This window comes from Pseudomyrmex gracilis, unplaced genomic scaffold, assembly GCF_002006095.1.
Source record: "Pseudomyrmex gracilis isolate BER0280 unplaced genomic scaffold, ASM200609v1 scaffold_16, whole genome shotgun sequence".
NCBI lineage: Eukaryota > Metazoa > Arthropoda > Insecta > Hymenoptera > Formicidae > Pseudomyrmex > Pseudomyrmex gracilis.
Window position 1 is genome coordinate 125752 of NW_018020600.1, and position 19192 is coordinate 144943.

General features: G+C 37.9%; 2 protein-coding genes across 2 annotated transcripts in view; both read right to left on the minus strand.

The window, feature by feature from the left end:
- Nucleotides 1-207: 207 nt before the first annotated feature.
- LOC109864011 (UDP-glucuronosyltransferase 2B16-like) lies at nt 208-3919 on the minus strand (the record flags this gene model as incomplete). Its single annotated transcript, XM_020444786.1, has 8 exons — nt 208-663; nt 727-946; nt 1032-1254; nt 1622-2038; nt 2270-2512; nt 2739-3162; nt 3429-3463; nt 3905-3919. Coding segments are annotated over 8 exons (1869 nt in total), but the record flags the coding sequence as incomplete, so codon positions are not given.
- A 954-nt stretch (nt 3920-4873) lies between these two features.
- LOC109864016 (dynein heavy chain 2, axonemal) overlaps nt 4874-19192 on the minus strand; it is a 38939-nt gene continuing 24620 nt past the window's right edge. Inside the window, 32 exon segments of the mRNA XM_020444793.1 lie at nt 4874-5087; nt 5189-5339; nt 5675-6193; nt 6294-6701; nt 6914-7190; nt 7377-7511; nt 7728-8072; nt 8400-8672; nt 8826-9170; nt 9365-9497; nt 9561-9710; nt 10087-10237; nt 10398-10613; nt 10756-10966; nt 11471-11692; nt 11996-12162; nt 12251-12415; nt 12807-12958; nt 13165-13340; nt 13548-13738; nt 14320-14607; nt 14941-15240; nt 15600-15778; nt 15921-16021; nt 16099-16214; nt 16323-16432; nt 16505-16725; nt 16885-17349; nt 17718-17903; nt 18224-18429; nt 18499-18702; nt 18823-18914. Of these exon segments, the coding sequence (XP_020300382.1) occupies nt 4933-5087; nt 5189-5339; nt 5675-6193; nt 6294-6701; nt 6914-7190; nt 7377-7511; nt 7728-8072; nt 8400-8672; nt 8826-9170; nt 9365-9497; nt 9561-9710; nt 10087-10237; nt 10398-10613; nt 10756-10966; nt 11471-11692; nt 11996-12162; nt 12251-12415; nt 12807-12958; nt 13165-13340; nt 13548-13738; nt 14320-14607; nt 14941-15240; nt 15600-15778; nt 15921-16021; nt 16099-16214; nt 16323-16432; nt 16505-16725; nt 16885-17349; nt 17718-17903; nt 18224-18429; nt 18499-18702; nt 18823-18914 (7010 nt within the window). The 3' untranslated portion in view covers nt 4874-4932.

A 19192-nucleotide genomic window follows, 5' to 3' on the forward strand; every position in this document is an offset into this window, starting at 1 on the left:
AATCGCTACAGATTTTGGCGTGCGTGAGTGTCAAGAATCAATATGGCGAAAAACCGTTTTCGTATAATTTTTGATGAATAGAAGAAAAAACAAAGGAAATGAAAAAATTACTGCTACATTTTTTTTTAATAGAAAGAATATTTTAAACTTAAATTTTCTTAATATCGACTCTCTTCTTGAACAATTACATTTACATAAATTAATAATAATTAATACATATTAATACATATATATATATATACATATATATATATACGTATTTATTAATCTGTATATAGTTACATTAAATTGACAATGCTATTCTCTCTGTAAACATGTGATTGAGTTCCTTATCTCATTGTTTATTAATTGTTAATATCTACTAGGTTTGCTTAACTTTGTTTGCTTTTAAGTTTAGATGCGGTCCATATGTAATTATAATAAAATTTATACAATACTTTCAACACAAAAAATAAGATCAATAAAATTACAACAAAAGTAAGGAACAAAATTGCGTAAACATCGATCAAGTTCTGTTCAATGATACTTTGAAATTTAATAGGCGATGCCAAACTCCCATGAGGATTGCGAGCGGCATATTCGATGCTCCATACCGCTAAATCTAACGGTGGCACTACCCGATCCCGATATTCACTGGATAACTTTTTCATATTTCTTGCATAACTGCGCAAAAAGAAAGATTTGTGTCAATTATATGTTACTTACTTGCTATTAATTACAACGTACCTTTCGTTATAAAGTATAGCTTCCAGCACATTCAATATGGATTGGATGGACAAATTTTGGACATTCAATCGTACACCAGCGCCTTTAGACACTAACGTTTTGGTATTGAACCTCTGATCCATAAAAAAAGGCATTCCAATGACTGGTACACCTTTCCAAATAGCTTCCTGCATGCTGAGAAGACCACCGTGCGTCCAGATTGCCTTTACATTTTTATGCGCTAAATAAAAAAATATATTATGGCAAATTTTTATTATAAATATATCGAATTCTCTGTCAAACACTCTTTTACGGCGGAAACGTACTCAATATCTTATCTTGTGGCATCCATTTAACAATCATTACATTGTCCGGCATTTGAAACGGCACCTCGATGTCCAGTTTCCAAAGGAATCGTTGCTTCAGCTTCGACAGAGCTGTTGCAACTTCTTTGATTTTATTCATTCCAAAAGATTTCCATCCCACATTTGTTCCCAGCGATATCACAACGACTCCATTATCTGCCTCGTCAAGAAATTTGCGTATATTCTGCAAAATACGAGTGCAGTAATAATATATTAAAATATATGCATATTTAGAATTCATGTGCGTCTAGTAACTAATACATTCATCAAGATAATAAATGGAATAAATAAATTTGATAACACGCGTAACACTTTTCTATTAGAAAGATATTACGCGTGTTATCAAATTTATTTAAACAAAGTTTGTACTCCATATCTTTTTTTTCTTTTTTAAGAAATTGTTAAATGATAACTGATAATTTTGCATTGTGAAACTTGGACGTATAAAATTTTTGTGTGCAAAAACATGCACAGTAGTTTATTACAATATTATCTTTGTTCTACTTTTTTGAATTAAAATTCTTATACAAAGAAAGATCTATTGTACTTACTTCGGAATACATCACGGAAACTTCGCCGGGAATTGGCTGTGCGATCTGCGCGTGCATCCCTCCGATTTCCAGGGCGTTCGGAGGTAACGGAATTGCATTGTCAAACGGAGAATGACTGTTAATTAATACGATACTTATATTTTTTTCTATTTCATGCAGCGGTCTGATTTTGTGACCTATGTATCTTTCAGCGAACTGTTGATTAATGGGCAAATAATGATACTGTCGAATAAGATCGTCCATCATGTAGTAGAAGGTGTTCCACGTCTTTTCCCACAAACCTACGGGTACACCTGCAAGATCTGCGTGCACATACGGACGAACAGACGGATAACTGGGTCCGCCGATGTAATGCTTGATCCAGGGCGCGGCACCGAACGGAACGTAACCCACCACGGGTGGTCCACCTTTAGCAACCTGAACAAATGTGCGCAGAAATATTGCGTGCATCATAAACAATAGAATTAGAAACAATATCTCAATTAAAACTGGCACCTGTTTTAAAGTGACCAGTTTGTCAAGCGATTGTATAATTTTTTACACGATCTTTCGCGGATGAATTGTAATTTCGAGATGTAGCAAAAAGCTTCTAATCCTATCTTTTTTTTTTTTATTAATACAGATATATACTTTTTGTTTTGCTTTTACCTCCCACAATCCGTACAGACATTGATACAGCGTGATGTCTTGAACTATGACATCGAATTTGACATTCTTGACGGTCTCCAAAAGCCTCTTCGCTCCTTTATTTTCTATCATTTTCTCACACATAAAATTGCTCCATTTGTACGTAAAATATACAGAGTAAAGTACACTGTATTTTTCCCATTCGGCTGGCTCGTATTTATCACCATCGAAAGTTTCTATTTCGTCCATTATATTATCGAAAACCTAAAAACAATGAAAACACTTTTGATAAATAAATATTTTCGAAAAAAAAATATCCGTATGTAATCTCAGAAAATTTCAAAGAAGAATTATAGAACATTTGTTTGTTCAAAAAAATTATATAATTGATTTAAACATATATGTCTTTTTGAAAAGTTCTAAAATACTTAAATTTATTTTGAAATATTCAAAAATATATTTGCAAAAGAGACACGTTATTTCTACTTACGTCCGATGTCAAGTTCTGCGCGAGTGTACCTTTGATGTTGGTTTCCTGGATGCTGATGATGTGCACATGATGACCTCTACGAAGCAGCGCCTTCAGGAAAGTCATCGTCCAGAGATGATGGCTGGTCGATCGGAGTGGTTCAACCAGTAAAATCGACAGCGGCTTCGACGTCGTCGTCATTGCCGCCGCTGTCGCGAGCCCGATCACACACAGCAACCAGTGTCCCAGCATCATTAAAACAAGAGTGATGTGAGCGTTTTCGCACTCGAAGTACATCTGAGCTTCAACATACGTAATGCACGGTATATTTGCACAACTCGTTTCATTCTCTTTTATGACGTCCAGTGCCGGACTAACGCATAGGCAGACTAGGCACTGCCTATGGGCCCCCACCAACAAAAAGGCCCCCACCAACAAAAGAAAACTTAAAAAAATAAATAAATAAATTCAAACAAAAATTAGATACATGTCTTTTAGAAGTATCCTATTTAAAATATATAATTATTTTTTTATTTTTTATACCAATTACCTTTTTTTTTTTTTTTTTTTGTTTTTTTTTTTTCAAAATATGTCCTTACATAGGCCCCCACCAACAGTTGCCTAGGCCAGGACATTCGGTTAGTCCGGCCCTGATGACGTCAATAAACAGATAAAACAGAATGATAGTATACAAAATGACGAAGCAGAAACACTTCAAGTACATTCTGATTAAGGATCTGATAAATCTAAATTGCATAACTATACAAAAAAGAGGGGCAATATATATCAGGTTATTCATTGATAATACATATGTAATACATGGAAATAGTGTATATATGCACGTTCCACTTATCTCTGTCACTCTGTGCGGTATTATTATCGCCGTTCAACTCGAGTGAAGGACACACATATTATGCAATTATTGCAATCGAGAAGCATGATCAGGCTTCTCTATTTGGCGCGAAGCATTGCACAAAAAAGAAAATATTACTTTTAACATTTCTTACATGTCTCAGATTCACTCTAAATTTTAAGTTAAATTTAAAAAATATAAAAATAAATAATTAAAAACTAAAGCGTTACAATAATTCGCGTACAAAATTTCAAAAGAATTACTTCAGAAGATTTACTTTAACTTTCTTTAAAATGTTGAATTAACTTTGGAATTTGTAAATCAATTGAAATACTAATGCACTCAAAATAATATTTCATTTTTAAGTGACATACACAAAATGTTAAGTTATGAAGTTGATTTAAGTCTAACATATGAAAACGTTCCAAAAATAATAATATATCAGTTATATGTTAATTTTACATTAAAATAATAATCAAAACGGAATAACACAAGAAAAGTTAAACACATGAACGCACAATTTTTAAAAAAAAAAAAAAAAAACGTGCTTCTTGATAAAATAAAAAATAATATAATATAAACACCTATTTTTTTTGCCACTAAGATAACATAATAAAATTACTCTCAGTTTTATTCTGTTTTAAAAAGTAATGAAAACATTTGAATTCTACTATCTTTTTTCTATTTCACAGCCAAGATCAGAACCAACCAGCAAAGACTTACCTAAATCCAGAGAGAAGACTGAGAAAAGCTACGGCTCCAGAGAGAGTGTTACCTGTTATCGGTTTTCCGCCCTGTTCGCTAGCGATATGTCCCTAATGATGCACATTGGCAACTACGTTCACTAGGTTTGTCGGTAAGAAACCTTAACTATAAACTAAGATAATTCGAGTAAATTATTATTATATTTATCTGATTAATTGTAAATGCAGGGTTTGTGTTTTTTACACTCAGTCGATTAAGTAGCATGTATCGATCAAACTAATATCTAGTCTATCAAGATGAGATATATGTTTAACTACATTTCGATATATATTTGAAGAGCAGTGGTGTTTATGTTGTACCGTTTGACACTCTATTTGATATTTATTGTACCAATAGTGAATAAGAACTATTTCGATATAATAATAATAACCGAGTGCGAGTAAAATTATATTATCAGCGGATATTATAGTTAACTATATTTTATATATTAATTTCACATCTCTAAAGCGCTCACAAATAAAAATTTTCTTATAAAATGTAAACACAGAATTGACTTCAATTATTCACAATATTTCATATTCTTGTATTATTGCTAAAATTCAAGTGTGGTATTGCAAATTATAACATGAAACACACATAGTGAATACAAAGGAAAGCTTATACAGACAAGCTAAGCAAAAGCGCAGTGCCTCGTTTCACCCAAAAATCGGGACCTTGTGGACCAGATTTGAGATCCACTGTGACCACAAACGAGGACCTAGTTTGATCGCCGCTTCTCTGAGGATAATAATAACAGGGACAGGTGTAAAGCTCTGTAAAAATGGAGAGAACAGTAGAATTGAAATTTCATTACTTGTAGCGTGTACGTATTTGTGCGCAGAAGAAAAATCCACTAAAACTTTGATATTCTCACCTTTGGCTTTCTTTCTGACTTGCTCGACGGGTTGAAAATGTATAATCGGCATGTTGCATATAAGTTGCATAAGTGCGGGCTCGATGAGTATGCTGTTCTCTTTATCCCAGCCAGCGCCCTCCAGAAAAATAGAACGCACATAAACGCCATCCTATGTACAGTATGACGAAATACAATCAAAATAATATAATATTACGATAGTAGAAGAAAATTACGCGAATTTTACGTAAAAACCGCGATAGAAGTTAATGATAAACGACAGAATTATTAGTTGAATTTGACTGTATAAAATCTCGTAACGTTTACACTCAAACAGATTAAAATATATATGCCGAATATTTGCATGTAAATGAATGAGCATTATTATTACTCTTGACGAGGAAAACGTAAGCTTCTTACGATAGCGATAAAGTCGTGCTCAATATTAGTGGCTACAGACCGAAGCTTTGGGTCCGACGAGCAATTAGCTTAATCGCTCGTAGTTACCATGGGCGGCTCGATTATGGCAGATTCGTCCGTTGAGAAGACAGTAAACTCCCACGACAACGAATCGATAGGTACGTTCCAGAGTCTTGCCGAAGTTTGTAGTACCGCAGTAAGGAATCCGGTCGGAAATGTATACGCAGCTAGCCAGAAGAGCAATGGCGGATGAGTGGTTTGAGCCCAATTGGCGAAGTGCTCGACTCGATTGATTAGATCCCTCGTCCAAGCGCCGAGCAGTTTCAAAGACGGATACGCGGTCAGCCACAGAGGCGGCACTCGTCCCTCGTAGATAAACGCGAAGATTTCTTCCAGCTCCGGCGACATCAGCATCAGCCCCGTGATACCGCGTCGCAGATCCTCAAGACTGTCGCGAGTTTTTGCCAGCAGCGCGTTGTATCGTTCTATCTCTTGAAGCAGCACGACGTCTAGCGGCGTCTTATTCGGTCCGATCAATTTCTCCGTTCTCTCGTAATCGATACTCTCCGGTATTTTCGAAAGAATATCGTTGGCGAGTTGCATTACCTAGATAAAAATGCAGCAATAAAAGAAAATCTTTCTTTTAAGTCATTGACTGAATGAGAATAATAACTAAACTTTCAAAGTTACGACCGGCTTTGCTTACTCTGTCTTCTTTGCCCTCGTCTATTTCGCTGATCTTTTGCACTTCGAGACTCATCAAAGTCTCAAACATGTTTCGATTTTCTGTTATCAGAGAAGCAATATCCGCGTTCGCGTGCTGACCGAACACTTCCGGCCGATCGACATTCGGCAGCATCGAGATAAAATCGCGATAGGACTCCAAGGAGCCGTCGCGAGGCACGTAATAGGTGGGTAATGATGACAAACGGTAATGGGAAACAGCTAGAACGTCTTCGGTGAAATATTGCTGGACGTATGTCATCAACAACCGGCGGTCCCAATCGTCGGTCACATGACCACCATAACAAACACCTGCTATGAGATATTTCAAAGATTCCCACGGCGTGACTGGATATTCATCCAGGTAAACTTGCAACAGATTCTCGGAAACCTGCAACAGATATCCTGCTATTACGACAATTACGCTTCTTAATCATTAGACGATGTTGTTCTAAGGTGAATTTCAACGTCGAGATGTTGTGTGTATGCCTGTTTGATTTTCCCGAAACGTATAATGTATTATGTATTTATGTTACATGAATCGCAGATAAATAAGAAAGTTCCTCCCAGCGCTACGTAAAAGCTTTCTTTGTTCGAAAGTACCTCGAAATCAGAATCGTTAAAGCTGTAGATAACGTTCCACCCGAGTTGCTGGAATTTCTTCCGTTCTAAAAGAATAGAGTGAAAAAAGACCAGCGAAAACAGCAGCTTTTTATATTTAGACTTCTCCTGGCACAAGTCAAACTGCGTTTCAGTGATTAAACCGTAAAGACGCTTCATGTTCGCTTTTAATCCTTTTGGCGGCTCGGTAGTCATTTTTATCCCGGCTTGGAGAATCGATATGGGAAACTGTGGAGTCGGATTCGAACTGAGCCACAATCTACGATATTTATAATTAAACTGTTTTAGTAAACTTTTATCTAAAAAACAATTAAAATGTTTTACATATTTGAGCAAAAAGATTAAAACAGTTTCAGCTTTTTTAATTTTTGATTATTTATATTTGTTACATTGTATGAAAGATTGCTTGAATAATATAAAACAATATATCACAACTCTAGCACACCTAAATCTTGGATGTAAAGTTTGGCTAGAAGCGAGCGTTTCCACGATCTTATCGAGCTTGGGCATCCAACTGAGCGAGAGATGGCAATTCGCAAGAAACACCCAAGATCCTTCTTTGGCACCGGTAGCTATCATGCTGCGCGCGCAAAGAATAAAATAATATTAATGGTGCCATACACAAAATCAAAAAGAATATCAACAAAATTATAAGTATTATACACATACATGTATAAATATTTACATTAAGTTTGCTTTTTTTAATATTTGATATTACTTTTATTAAAAAATATTAACTTTAAAAAAAATTTTATATCCTTATTTAATTGAAAAATATTTAGATTTTATAGTAAACCTTGTAGCGATAGACGCCTGTCCTTGGCCTAGTGATAACATCATAAACTGAACAGACATGTCTTGACTCTCAGCTAATTGTACGAGTGCACTTGCAGGATCCGCACCAGGTGAAAGAACGAATATCAGCGGTGTCTGCGCCACGGAATCATCCAACACCGCTTTCAGGTCAAGCACAGGAGGTTCGACGAAACTCTGACTGAGATTGCGCACGATATAGCTCGTGATGCAGAAAGATATTCTGTCAGGCCGACAGCTGCGGATGAATAACATTTTCTGAAACTCAGTGCAGCCTTCATCCCACTCGCCGACTAGTGGCACGGCTTCCGGTTCCGTGCTGATGTACCTGAATATTAAAAAGATCGATAAGCAGACATTACACAGAAAAAAACGTGCCGAAAATATTTTTAACAGAATATATTTCTTAATGTGTTAGCAATGTTATATTTATAATTCAAATAAGAAAAACAAAATTATCATACGTTTTGACCTCTCATATATTTTTGATTAATTCATTTATCTAGATAAATTTGTCAAATAAACTTTTTAAAGTAGTAGAATTAATAGTTACGTAAACTTAAACTAGTTTTACAAAAAAAAGTAACGTAGGAAATGAAGCTCCGTAAAAACGTAACAGAGTAACGACGTGACACGGCCACGTCGTTGCACGCACCAATTGTGCCAATCTCGCGGGAGCTGCTCAAAAGAAGAAACGAGTCCGTGAAATCCGGGCAGCTTGTCGAGTTCCGTGACGTTGTCCCAAGTTTCATCCGGCAGCCACGACACGGGTTTGTCCGGCTGATTTTCTCGGTCCAGCACGATTCCGCCGCGAAGCAGGAACGCGTATTCTCCTGGGATGATCTTACTCTGCGCATCCAATATCTTGACGCACATGTGAAAAGAGAAGAGTAGCTTGTGCTGCTCGAACAGACCTCGGCATGTGTTTCTGTTTTCGAAAAAATAAATTCCGTTGGATCGATTTTTTCTGGGATTATATATTTTCTTGTGTGTGTATGCAATATGGAATATATACTAAAAATGTCTTTTTTCAGTTTTGGATTATTCTTATCAGAACTAAAATTTCCGTATTCGATTGTACCTGTAAACCGCGTATGTATGATAATCATTCAAGCTATCGATCCTCTCGGACAATGACACTTTCTTCGGACTCTTGTCAATGGACAGCATGAACAACGTGTTGTACGCATCAAGGGAAAACTGATACATGGGATCGATAACGCTCATATCATTCAAGACAAAAAAAAGTATCGAAGCGCGCTTCGAGCACGGCCGATATTCTTCTCTCACTAAATCGATCTCTTTTTCCGTCTCTTCGGAAACAGTTAAAGACTCTTGGATGGAGGTGGATGTGGTCTTTGATGTTTTTAACGTATTCAGCAAGTCTAGATCGTCTAAAAGAGTTTCTCCCGCCACGCTTAGCAGACTGACATAAAGAAAAAGTATATTTATGTACTCTTTTTAATCACACAGTTTAAATAATTAATTGTCGAGACGATATGACACATTATCAATATATATATATATAACATAGAACAAAGCGTATAGTCGTTGCCGAAACAAAAATATTTAAACTTAAAGCTTAAAGAGCTGTAAGTTTCAAGTTCTTTTGCATCTTACTGAAGTATTCTATGCTCCAGTTCTTTGAGGGTCTTTTTATCGAACGCAATTGTGAGAACGAGATTGTCTTTCTGTTCCTCGAGCTGCGGCTTTTCTTTTCTGACCACGATTCCGAGGAGCTGAGCTTCGAGTCCTACATACATAGAACAGAATTATATCTTTACACACTATTTTTCTTTGAGAGATGATTAGTTACCTTCTTCTTTAATGGCAAAGTTGCATAACGTCGTTTTAGTTGATATCTCTGGGGCATAGTGGGGATTTGAAAGTTTTGTAGTCATAAATAGCTTGAAGTGCTTATTGTACGTGATGATTTTATCGTTAAATTTAATCATTGTGTCATCGCCTGTAACGTGTTTGATCAGAAACGCGTGATATTCGCGAAAATATGCATTATTTAAATTTTACACAGTATGTGAAAAGATTGATTAATGCATTGTACGGTAAAGGTTATCTTTTGTTTTACAATTTATCTTAATTGTAAAATAATTAAAAGCAAAATTATTCATTAGTGTATACTTCAAATTATATTTTATTCTTGTATTATTTTTTAACGGTAGTTTAACTAGGAAATTTTATTGCTACCCATTTTTAGGTAGCTTTTAATACATATATATACTTGGAATTAAAAACCTTTTCACAATTCTCGTATAAACGCGCGCGAGATAAAATATATAATAATTATGCGAATATAATTACACGAAATCCATGTTGAGTTATACCTGATTTAATGAAAGCCTTTTGGAGAATCGGATTCAAGCCCGGATCGAGGGTCTCTCCAATATTTTCGAGCAGCACCGGATACCCGAACTGAATCGCTCGTTCCAGGACTCTCATAAAGTCCGCTTGACCAAAGTCGATTACTTTCAGCGACTGCGATTGTAATCGTTATGTTAAAATGACAACGTAAATTCTTCGATTTCGCCAGCTAAAAGCATTCTATTGCAAATTAGTTATTTAATTTCACGTTAAACCCAATATCATCGATGTATTGGTTTCTTTGATAGATATCGCAATGTGTTCCGGACATTACGTGTTTTGCTTCCATATTTTTTATCCACTTCACCGCCTGGCATTGCGGATCGATTACGAGAGGCCAGCGCGTTCCCCGCGTCACTATAATACCGTTTTCTGTGCTGAACTCGTCTGAGGGTAATCCCTGAATATTCCATTCCCTAATTGTAGTCGGATCAGCGAGAAACTCCTTTATGTTCAGATTTGGCGACATTGGTATCTCTCTATCTCGCACCTTAATCGTCCGCGAGTGTTTGATGTAAATTGAGATAATTGGTGGAAAAGAGCAACAAAAGTTAATAATTCAGTAGATATCAGTAAAATCTACATAAAGAATATTTACAATGCCAAAGACAAAAATTTTCTTGGAGCCTCACCTCTTTGGACCAAATACTTATTAACTCCTGCCTGTAGTTGGACACAAACGGACCGAGGTACGACACGATCCCGATAGATATCAAGCAATCACCCGGCAACCACTCGAAAAACTCGGTTAACGACGCCACTGTATTTTCCCATAGAATTCGTTCTTCAGAAAGGCTGTCAACCAGCAACGCCGCGCGCTCCAGTTTCAACTTTAATAATTCAGTCTGTACGCGAGAGAAAAATTGTACATATCTCTAAAATAAATCTCGTCAAATGCGCAAACGTCTTTGATTTATCATCAGAAGCAACAGAGAAATTCCGACGCAAAGATGTGTTCAAATATTTATCAAGTACATATTTTTATTCCCGCAAAACAAAATAACTCACGTTTATAGTTGCGCAAATATATCCTTGTTATTATTCTAAAAGTCTGATAAATTTTATTGAAAGTAACTCTTGAAACGCGAGGGAAATATCTCTTATATAAGTTTCGCTCTTCAATATGAATGCAGAATTCCGTAGAAGAAGTATATCTTCCCCGATGAAAATACGGACGCTTCTGTAGTTACTTTCTAAGGCGCAAGTTTATACAATATAAGTGTTACTGGCCGACGAGAAAGAGAGAAAGAGAAGAGAGAGAGAGAGAGAGAGAGAGAGAGCGAGCGAGCTGGTCGAATTGAACCGGTCGACTTCCTTTTAGCGCTTCGTTCGTTCGTTCGGCTTTATGTGAGGTCATTTCCGGCGTTCTAAAGCGCAAGAAACACGGATATACTCGCCAGCCTAATCAAATCCTCCTTTTCTTTCATCTTCGCGTCGTACATTCGCTGTAATCTGTCGAGTTGCTGGTGTAAGTTCCGCAGCTGCTGCATTGCCTCCTTTAAGGCCATTTCCTTCTGCCTCAGTGAATCTAAGGCGGTTTGCAGTTTTTCTCGTTTTGGTGCCACGATTCTACAACGTGTCGCCAAAGGAATAATTAGGATTTCGTCCGTAACGCGGTGATAAAAAACGTGAAATGAAATTTTATTAATAGAATTAGTTGTATGTAAATAAAATAACAGTAGTAATAAAACGCAAAAGCGTTTCGAGATTTGTAAAAAGAAAGAACAAAAACGCAAAGTATAAAAAATTATCAAGTACAAAAAAAGAAAATAAAAAACAAAAATTTTCGTTGTATATTATAAATCGCAAGTGTTAAAACCTGAAAAGATAATAGAATTTCACTGAGATTTACCAGTTTGTCGCCAAACTCACCTATACAGTTTGCCGTATTGTTCCATAGCTATCACCCACATGCAAAGAGATTTAGCCGCGACGGATACCACGCCGACCTTTGCGGGATCAAATTCGGGATTGGATGTGTACTTGGCTATTGTTCGTAGAACTTTGTCGGATATATGATCTTTGTCGAAGTCCCGAAGCTGGAAATCAAATCAGAGAGCGAGAGTTAGTTTGCGGAACGAACAGAATGGAGCAGTGCAGCACGTCAGTCGCAACATTGTCGCTCACAGTATTAATAAAGTTCACGTCGCTAAGTTGACGCTTCGCTTCCGTCCATGTCGGTTCCGAGTTTTTCAGAATCATCACTGCCTCCATCACCATCTCGACTTTCGGCGGTGGACGAGCGAACGACTTTATTTCGGCCAAGTCTTTCTTACTCAAAGCCTCTAACGCCTAATGTGTTAAGTAAATTGTTTTCAATATCAACTTAACCAATTACACTTAGATATTATTAGATAAAGTAAGGAAAGACAAGATTAAAAGTTTTCTAGCACGTGAAAAGACATACAATTGATATTATTGGAAAACATCAAAATTTTATACATGACTGTTTATATAATTGCACATTCTATTTATATAATTATGCACTCTCTATTTAATCTATTAAAACAACATATAATTGCACATTCTATTTATATAATTATGCACTCTCTATTTAATCTATTAAAACAACTATATAATATCTTACAAAAAGATATAAGAAAATTAGCATTTCTCCTTATATTATCTTAAAGTAAAAAATCTCGAATTAAAAATTTTTTATAAGAAAAAAATAATTTAAGACCTTGATGGCCTCGTTTAAAGCGGGTTCTACGGTCGCCAAATCAGCTCGCGCAATCTCCTCGAGTCTCTTGCACTCCTTTTGCTCTTGGACGATACGCTGCGATCTGAGAGTGACCAATTTTTGCGTCTCGTCGGCGTCACGACGTTGGTTTGCTGAACGTCAATAAATGTAACAGAATTAAAACGACATTGTTCAGATATTCGTCATACTCTGAATACAGTATAATTAATTAAGCGGAGAAGTAAAGTTTGAAAGAAAACAGCACGTGTATGCGCGCGAACGTTAAAAGCAATAAGTTCTTATAGATTAATCTGATAAATGCCACTGATAATATATCACTGTCGCGTGCGCCGTGTACCTATCGTTACGAGGAATTCTTCGCACTCTCTCGTAGATTTATGAACTTGCTGCTGAGTGACTTCGAGCTCCGCGGCCATTTCTTTAACTTTCACCCGAGTATCGTCGATCTTCGAAAGACCGCCTCGGAGTTTGTTCGCTTGATCTGCTAAATCTTGCCGTTTTTCCACCAACATACTGCATAATTTGAATCAGACAGCAATAGAAAATTCAAATGTAATCTCATTCCGATGGAAGATACGAAGAGGACGTATATACCGCGAATGGAAATTTAATTAACATTAATTGTCACTGACAATGAGTGCGTAATTATCTCGTCTGTTATTTAATTATATAGAATACGAGTGATTTTCAAAGTTTTGCGCGCTTTTGCGCAACCCTTACTCTTTATAACCGACTACTAGTTCGATAAAATTCACGGGAGTCACGTAATTGTAACGCTTCATTTCAGCAGCCATTCTGCGAGAGAACTGCGACACCGTGTCGTGGATCAAAGAGAATGATGCTGCAATTCCATCGCGCATTCGGTCCTGCAACGGTGGCTGTGGAATAGCCGTCGCGGATTGCCGTGGTTCCTGTAGAAAAGTGCATTCTCGTAACGTCCGCGTTCGTTACGGTCGCCGTGTAAATTTTTTAACCGGCTACACGTATCTCTCTCCCTCTCGTCCCTGCGCGTTGGACGTAATAAAATGGTTCGGAATAAAGTGCGTTCATTGTGCACTGCGGAATTAACGGCGGTTCTGTCATAATTCGCGCGCGCGGTTTATTTAATATTTATTATATCTTGACAACTTAACGCGTATTTGGTACTTTTTTATATATTTTAACACATAATTTTCTTTATTCGATCTAAAGATGACAGAATGGATATGAAAAGTGTTGATTGCGCCGTGGCGAAACAAATTATGAATATCAAGCGCGTTCTCGTGGAACCTCTTTAACAAATCTCGACTATAGCCGGAAAGAAACGCGCCAGAACGCTCGTATCATCCAAGTGAGAGACAAACCGTAGATGGGAAAATAATCGGATTCGCCGAAAAGGTCCGGGCAAGACGATAGGCGGGAGGGAGGAAGATTGGTGATAGGAAACGCGCGTTGATCGTAAGAATCGAATCGAATGGAATCGATCGCGCGGAAAGGGGAAGGGCGTACCTACCACTTTATTTTCGCCGGTGATAGTGAGCGTCAGATTGAGATTCATGAGGAACTTGTTGCCAACTTCGAGAAGAGCTTCTCTCGGCCATTCGAGGAACCAATCGATGGTCGTGCAATTGATCAGGGCCGGGTACTGCCGTAATCTGTTTCTGAAGGCATCGCCGATCGGACTCATGCACAGAATCAAATGCATATTGGCGCGCGCTCTTTCGATCAGAAACGAATACACCGTCTCGATCGTTGGTATCTTTCCAACCTTTGTTACTTCCTTTGATAGTTTATCTTTAACCTGGCAAAACGCGACGCATACATCAGTATTCCGCGACCAGCGTGTTTCTTATCTTATCGATTTTATTTTCTATCGCGCTGAATTGTCGAGAAAATGCGACCCGCCGTAATCTCGATAGATCTTAAACGTTCGAATTGCGATAGTTAAATTGTGAACAAAGCAGCGATATTCGACAGATAAATAAAATATTATAAATTGTTTTTTGAGAAAAAGAAATTTGAAATATGATGCTATTTCTAATTTTATTATTAATTTTTTCTATCTTTCTATTTTTCACATAAAGCACGAAGCAATGTATGGATTATATCCAGATGAAGGAGTAATCAGACTTACATCCTCCATTTCGTCGCTCTTGTAGAGATTAGCCACTTCGCCAGTGCTCAGCATATTGTTGACGATCTCCAGAAACTGCTCCTCCACTACTTGGGTGTCATTGAAGAGGAAACTGGTCGGTTTGTTCTCTACCCCGACTATCGAGTACAGCGTCTTGAGATCCTCGCGAAATTCCTGTACTCTATAGTGCGTCGTAATGGCGATTTGATAGGTGGACAGATCGCACATGTAACTGGCAATACGCGAAAGCGATTGTCTGCCACTACCACCAATTCCGATCAGAAGGACATTACCTTGTGGCTATAGAAGGCAATTATGTCAATCCTTGGATTATGACGTCCAAACTCAATATATGTATTTGTTACGATTGAATAGATCATACGCAGCAAGCACAAAAAATACATGCAAAATGTATCATCTCTAATTAAAAAACAATTCGATTCTTTTAATTCAGATAATAATCTATAAATTAAAGAATTTTGTCGATATATTGTTATTATAAAATTCTGTTCTATGTTTTTATTCAAATTATAAATCAGGTTTGTACTAAAACTCTTGAGATAGCAATATATAAAGTTATATCAAATCTTTTATAGTTTGATCAACAAGTATATCGGAAAATCGAGTATTGTTTCTTATACTCAAAGTAAATCACAAACCTGTGATATTACACGCACGATGCGACATATATGTTCGATCGCATCTCGAAACAGCGTAAGATCGAGATGCACCACGCCAGGAGAAGCATTATACTCATCCATCTGTTCTTCCACGTGACGCCTCACGGCGCCGATGTCCGGAAGGTCTTCGTATATGTTCCAGGCGTTCATAAAATTACCTAAGAATATTTCATACGAAACAAAATATGATACGTCTTGAATATCGTACATGACGATATAGCAGGATACTAATAAAAAACCATGCTTTGATTAATAAAGCTGCTATTAACACCAAATAAACAAAACAGTAAGTGTATTCACCAAAAACGGGGCATCTCTTCTCTGGACAGACGTTATGGAAGGTCAACTCGAAGTACTTCCCGAGCTGATCGTTCAGCTGAGTCACGAACCATTCCCTGTCCCTGAAAGAAATTGCTCAGCATTTTTTTTTCCACTCGTATCCCGATCCAAATTAAGTTAATGCCTCTTGAGCGCTTACTTCTCGTCAATAAGCCGATCGCAGAAAACTCGGAAACTCTCGTGAACCCACAATCGCAGGAAAGTCTGTCTCGAATACTGATAGTCCTTGTGGCTGCGCAGCAGCCCTTGGAAGACCTATTCGTGAGATCGATACTAATTTCTCTATCTGCATCGTCGTTCTTTTGAGGTTTTATAACATTTTCGCCGATTTCTCTTTTAATTTTTAATATCAAGGCTTTTTACCTTTGAGATGTCTCTCAGGTTAAATAAGTAGTGCATCTTCATTGGAGTAGGAAGCATCTTTTGAACCACGTTATTATATAGATCGATCGTCGCGTATGTTATGTCATTTGCTAAAGTGAATATAAAAGCAAAACAAGTTAAACGTATGACTTATTTACAAATCTTTTAGATTTCGTACTTACATATTCCCGTTACTTCACTGTGAAATTCGGAAAGCTGTTGATTCAGCATCGTGCTGTAAATCCTGATAATCTGTTTCTCGCTTGGAAAAGTCATGTTAATGACGTTGAACTTTGTGAGCAATCGATTCGTGATGACGTTGCGACCTCCACCTGGTGGCCCCATCGCCGCTATCAATTGCACCTTCTCGATATATTTTTTTGTTTGCTTCTTGCGATTATACCTATCGTTTCCATTATATTATCTACATATCTATTTGTTTCAACAAATGTATTTAATTATTGCTATTTAATGATTTTCTTACGTTTGGTATCTGTTACGTTTTTTTACTTTTTTTTTTACCGCACGTTCTCTGTGTTACAATTTTGCAATACAATATTACCAGAATCCGTAATCGATCCACTGTCGAATCAGCTCTAATGGTGGTTGCGATCCGTACTTTTCCTTCATCGGCATATTAAAGTCGTCCATGAACGCGATCAGAGACTTACCCGCGGTGGGAATGTAAATCGCTTTCGTTCGTTTCTCCAGCCTGCTCTCTATCGCATCCTAAGACCGAGGAAAGGCCAATAGTATAAAACGTTCATTAAATATTTAAAACTATTATCCAGACAGTATATGCCTCACTTGTACGTTATTGGAGGTAGTTTGTGCCGACATGTTTACAAGCAGAACGGAATATTTCGTGTCGCCAAGGGATTCGAGCGCCGACTGGACGGTGGACGTTTTTCCTGTGCCCACCGGACCTACTACGAGCACCGGAAAACCGTTCGACAGAAGGGAACTTACGACGTAATCGTACCGTATTGTGTCCACGGTGGGAACTATTATCTTGTAGAACGGTAGGCTGTAAATTGATCCGGGATATATACTGTAGCGCGCGCGCGAATTCTGTTCTAAGGGATGATATAAATTACCGGCGCGGTTATCGATTCTCTCGAAAACATATACGGATATAATTGAATGTGACACGCGCTGCGCGATTTGAATGATTTGATTTGAATATAGATACGGGCTTGATGTATGTGACTTGTGGATTAGATTCAGGATATTCCGATCCTAATCCGCAATGTCTAATCGTAATTAAAATCGCGCCGACCACGTAGATAGATAGGACGCGAACCGCAATTAACGCGATCAAGTTTCCACGGAGAAAATTAAGCGGAAAAAAAGTTGGAACTTGAAGTATCAATTTAATGGTGCTTGTGCACTTACGTGGATTGAAATTTCCACCCGGGAGATAGTTTTTCCTCCCACGAGATAAATGTCCGTACGCGCGTGTCCACGTAATACTCGTAGACGGTGTCTCGCAGCGGGAAGAAGCTCTCGATCTCCCTTATAAAATTATCCATCTTTTGACGACCTTCCTCATTGACGGTGATGCATAACGACCATATCAGGCTGCAACATTACCGTTTTGAATGCTAGTTATTTAGCGCTCTCGACCACTATTAGCATGTCATTAACTCGAAAACTTATAGTTTAATACAACTTGCAAACCACTAGAGAACTGTGAGACGCGCGCTAGTATTAGTATCACTTTAGAAGCATATCGCTCCCGAAGGCGACGGATAGTATTCGAAACTTGTCGGTTGAATATATGGAGTTACGAATTTGTGACACAGTGATTCACTTCGCCACAACTGTTCCGCGTAATGTCATTGAAATTATTAATTATTACGGTCGTCGACCGTATAGAAAATGAGAGAAACTGTACGCACCAGAAGAAAAACCACAGTCTGCATATAACGGCGAAGGCGTCGCGATCTTCGCCCAATTCCACGCCGTTTTGTGGCGTTGCGAGAACTTGGAGGAGTTTGCAGAGCGATTGAACTGCATTTAATTCGAGAATCGGCACGAGTTCCTCGCAATTTCTCCGCTTAAATTCCAGCGTGACGTTAACGTGGCTCTCGAATAGCTGATTCATCTGATAGAAAAGCAGATGAACTGTATTATTATTCAGCGAAATTATTCAGCGGAGTTTTGTCTCTCGCACCTCTTTCACGAACTCCGGTTGCGCGTTGTATTTCTGCAGCCACGAATCGACGTACGGTCTCCAGCCGAGGGTTTTGTAATCGTTGTAGACCATGCCCGCTCGGGAGACCGTCGCGGGAGAAGCGGCGGCTAAATTCTCCACCTCGAAGAGCAACGACACTTGATCGGGCATCACGATACGGTCGTTGTTGATCAGCGTCAGTACCTTAAAACGCGACGATTTTCAATAGTTTCAGTAACGCGCGCGCCAGTTAGCCTTATGCAATTTTAGCCTGAGAAGAAAAGCGAGGAGAAAGAACGAAGGATGAGATACCAAAGTATATACCTTGTTGTCGTCCATGACACTGTTCATGTTCTCAATCCAATCAGCGTCCACGGGTCCGTCAAAGAGGATCCACTTTTCGTCGGCGGTATCCTCTGTCAAAAGAGCGGTGGAGCTTTACAGTAGCATGCTTTCGAGGCATAAATCACGTTAGCGAAACAAGTTTCCGTCCTAATGATCTCGCTTATATTCTAGCTCCCTCTCTCTCCTAGTAATTTTATCTCTATACTCGTGGTTACCAATAATATACGGAAATAGTATCCGCACGCAAATAACGCTATCGCTCACATATCTCGCGAAATCGATAACTCGAGTGAAATTTCCAAATTTAGAATAAATTTAAATCTGAAAATTTATAATATAACTAGCTTCT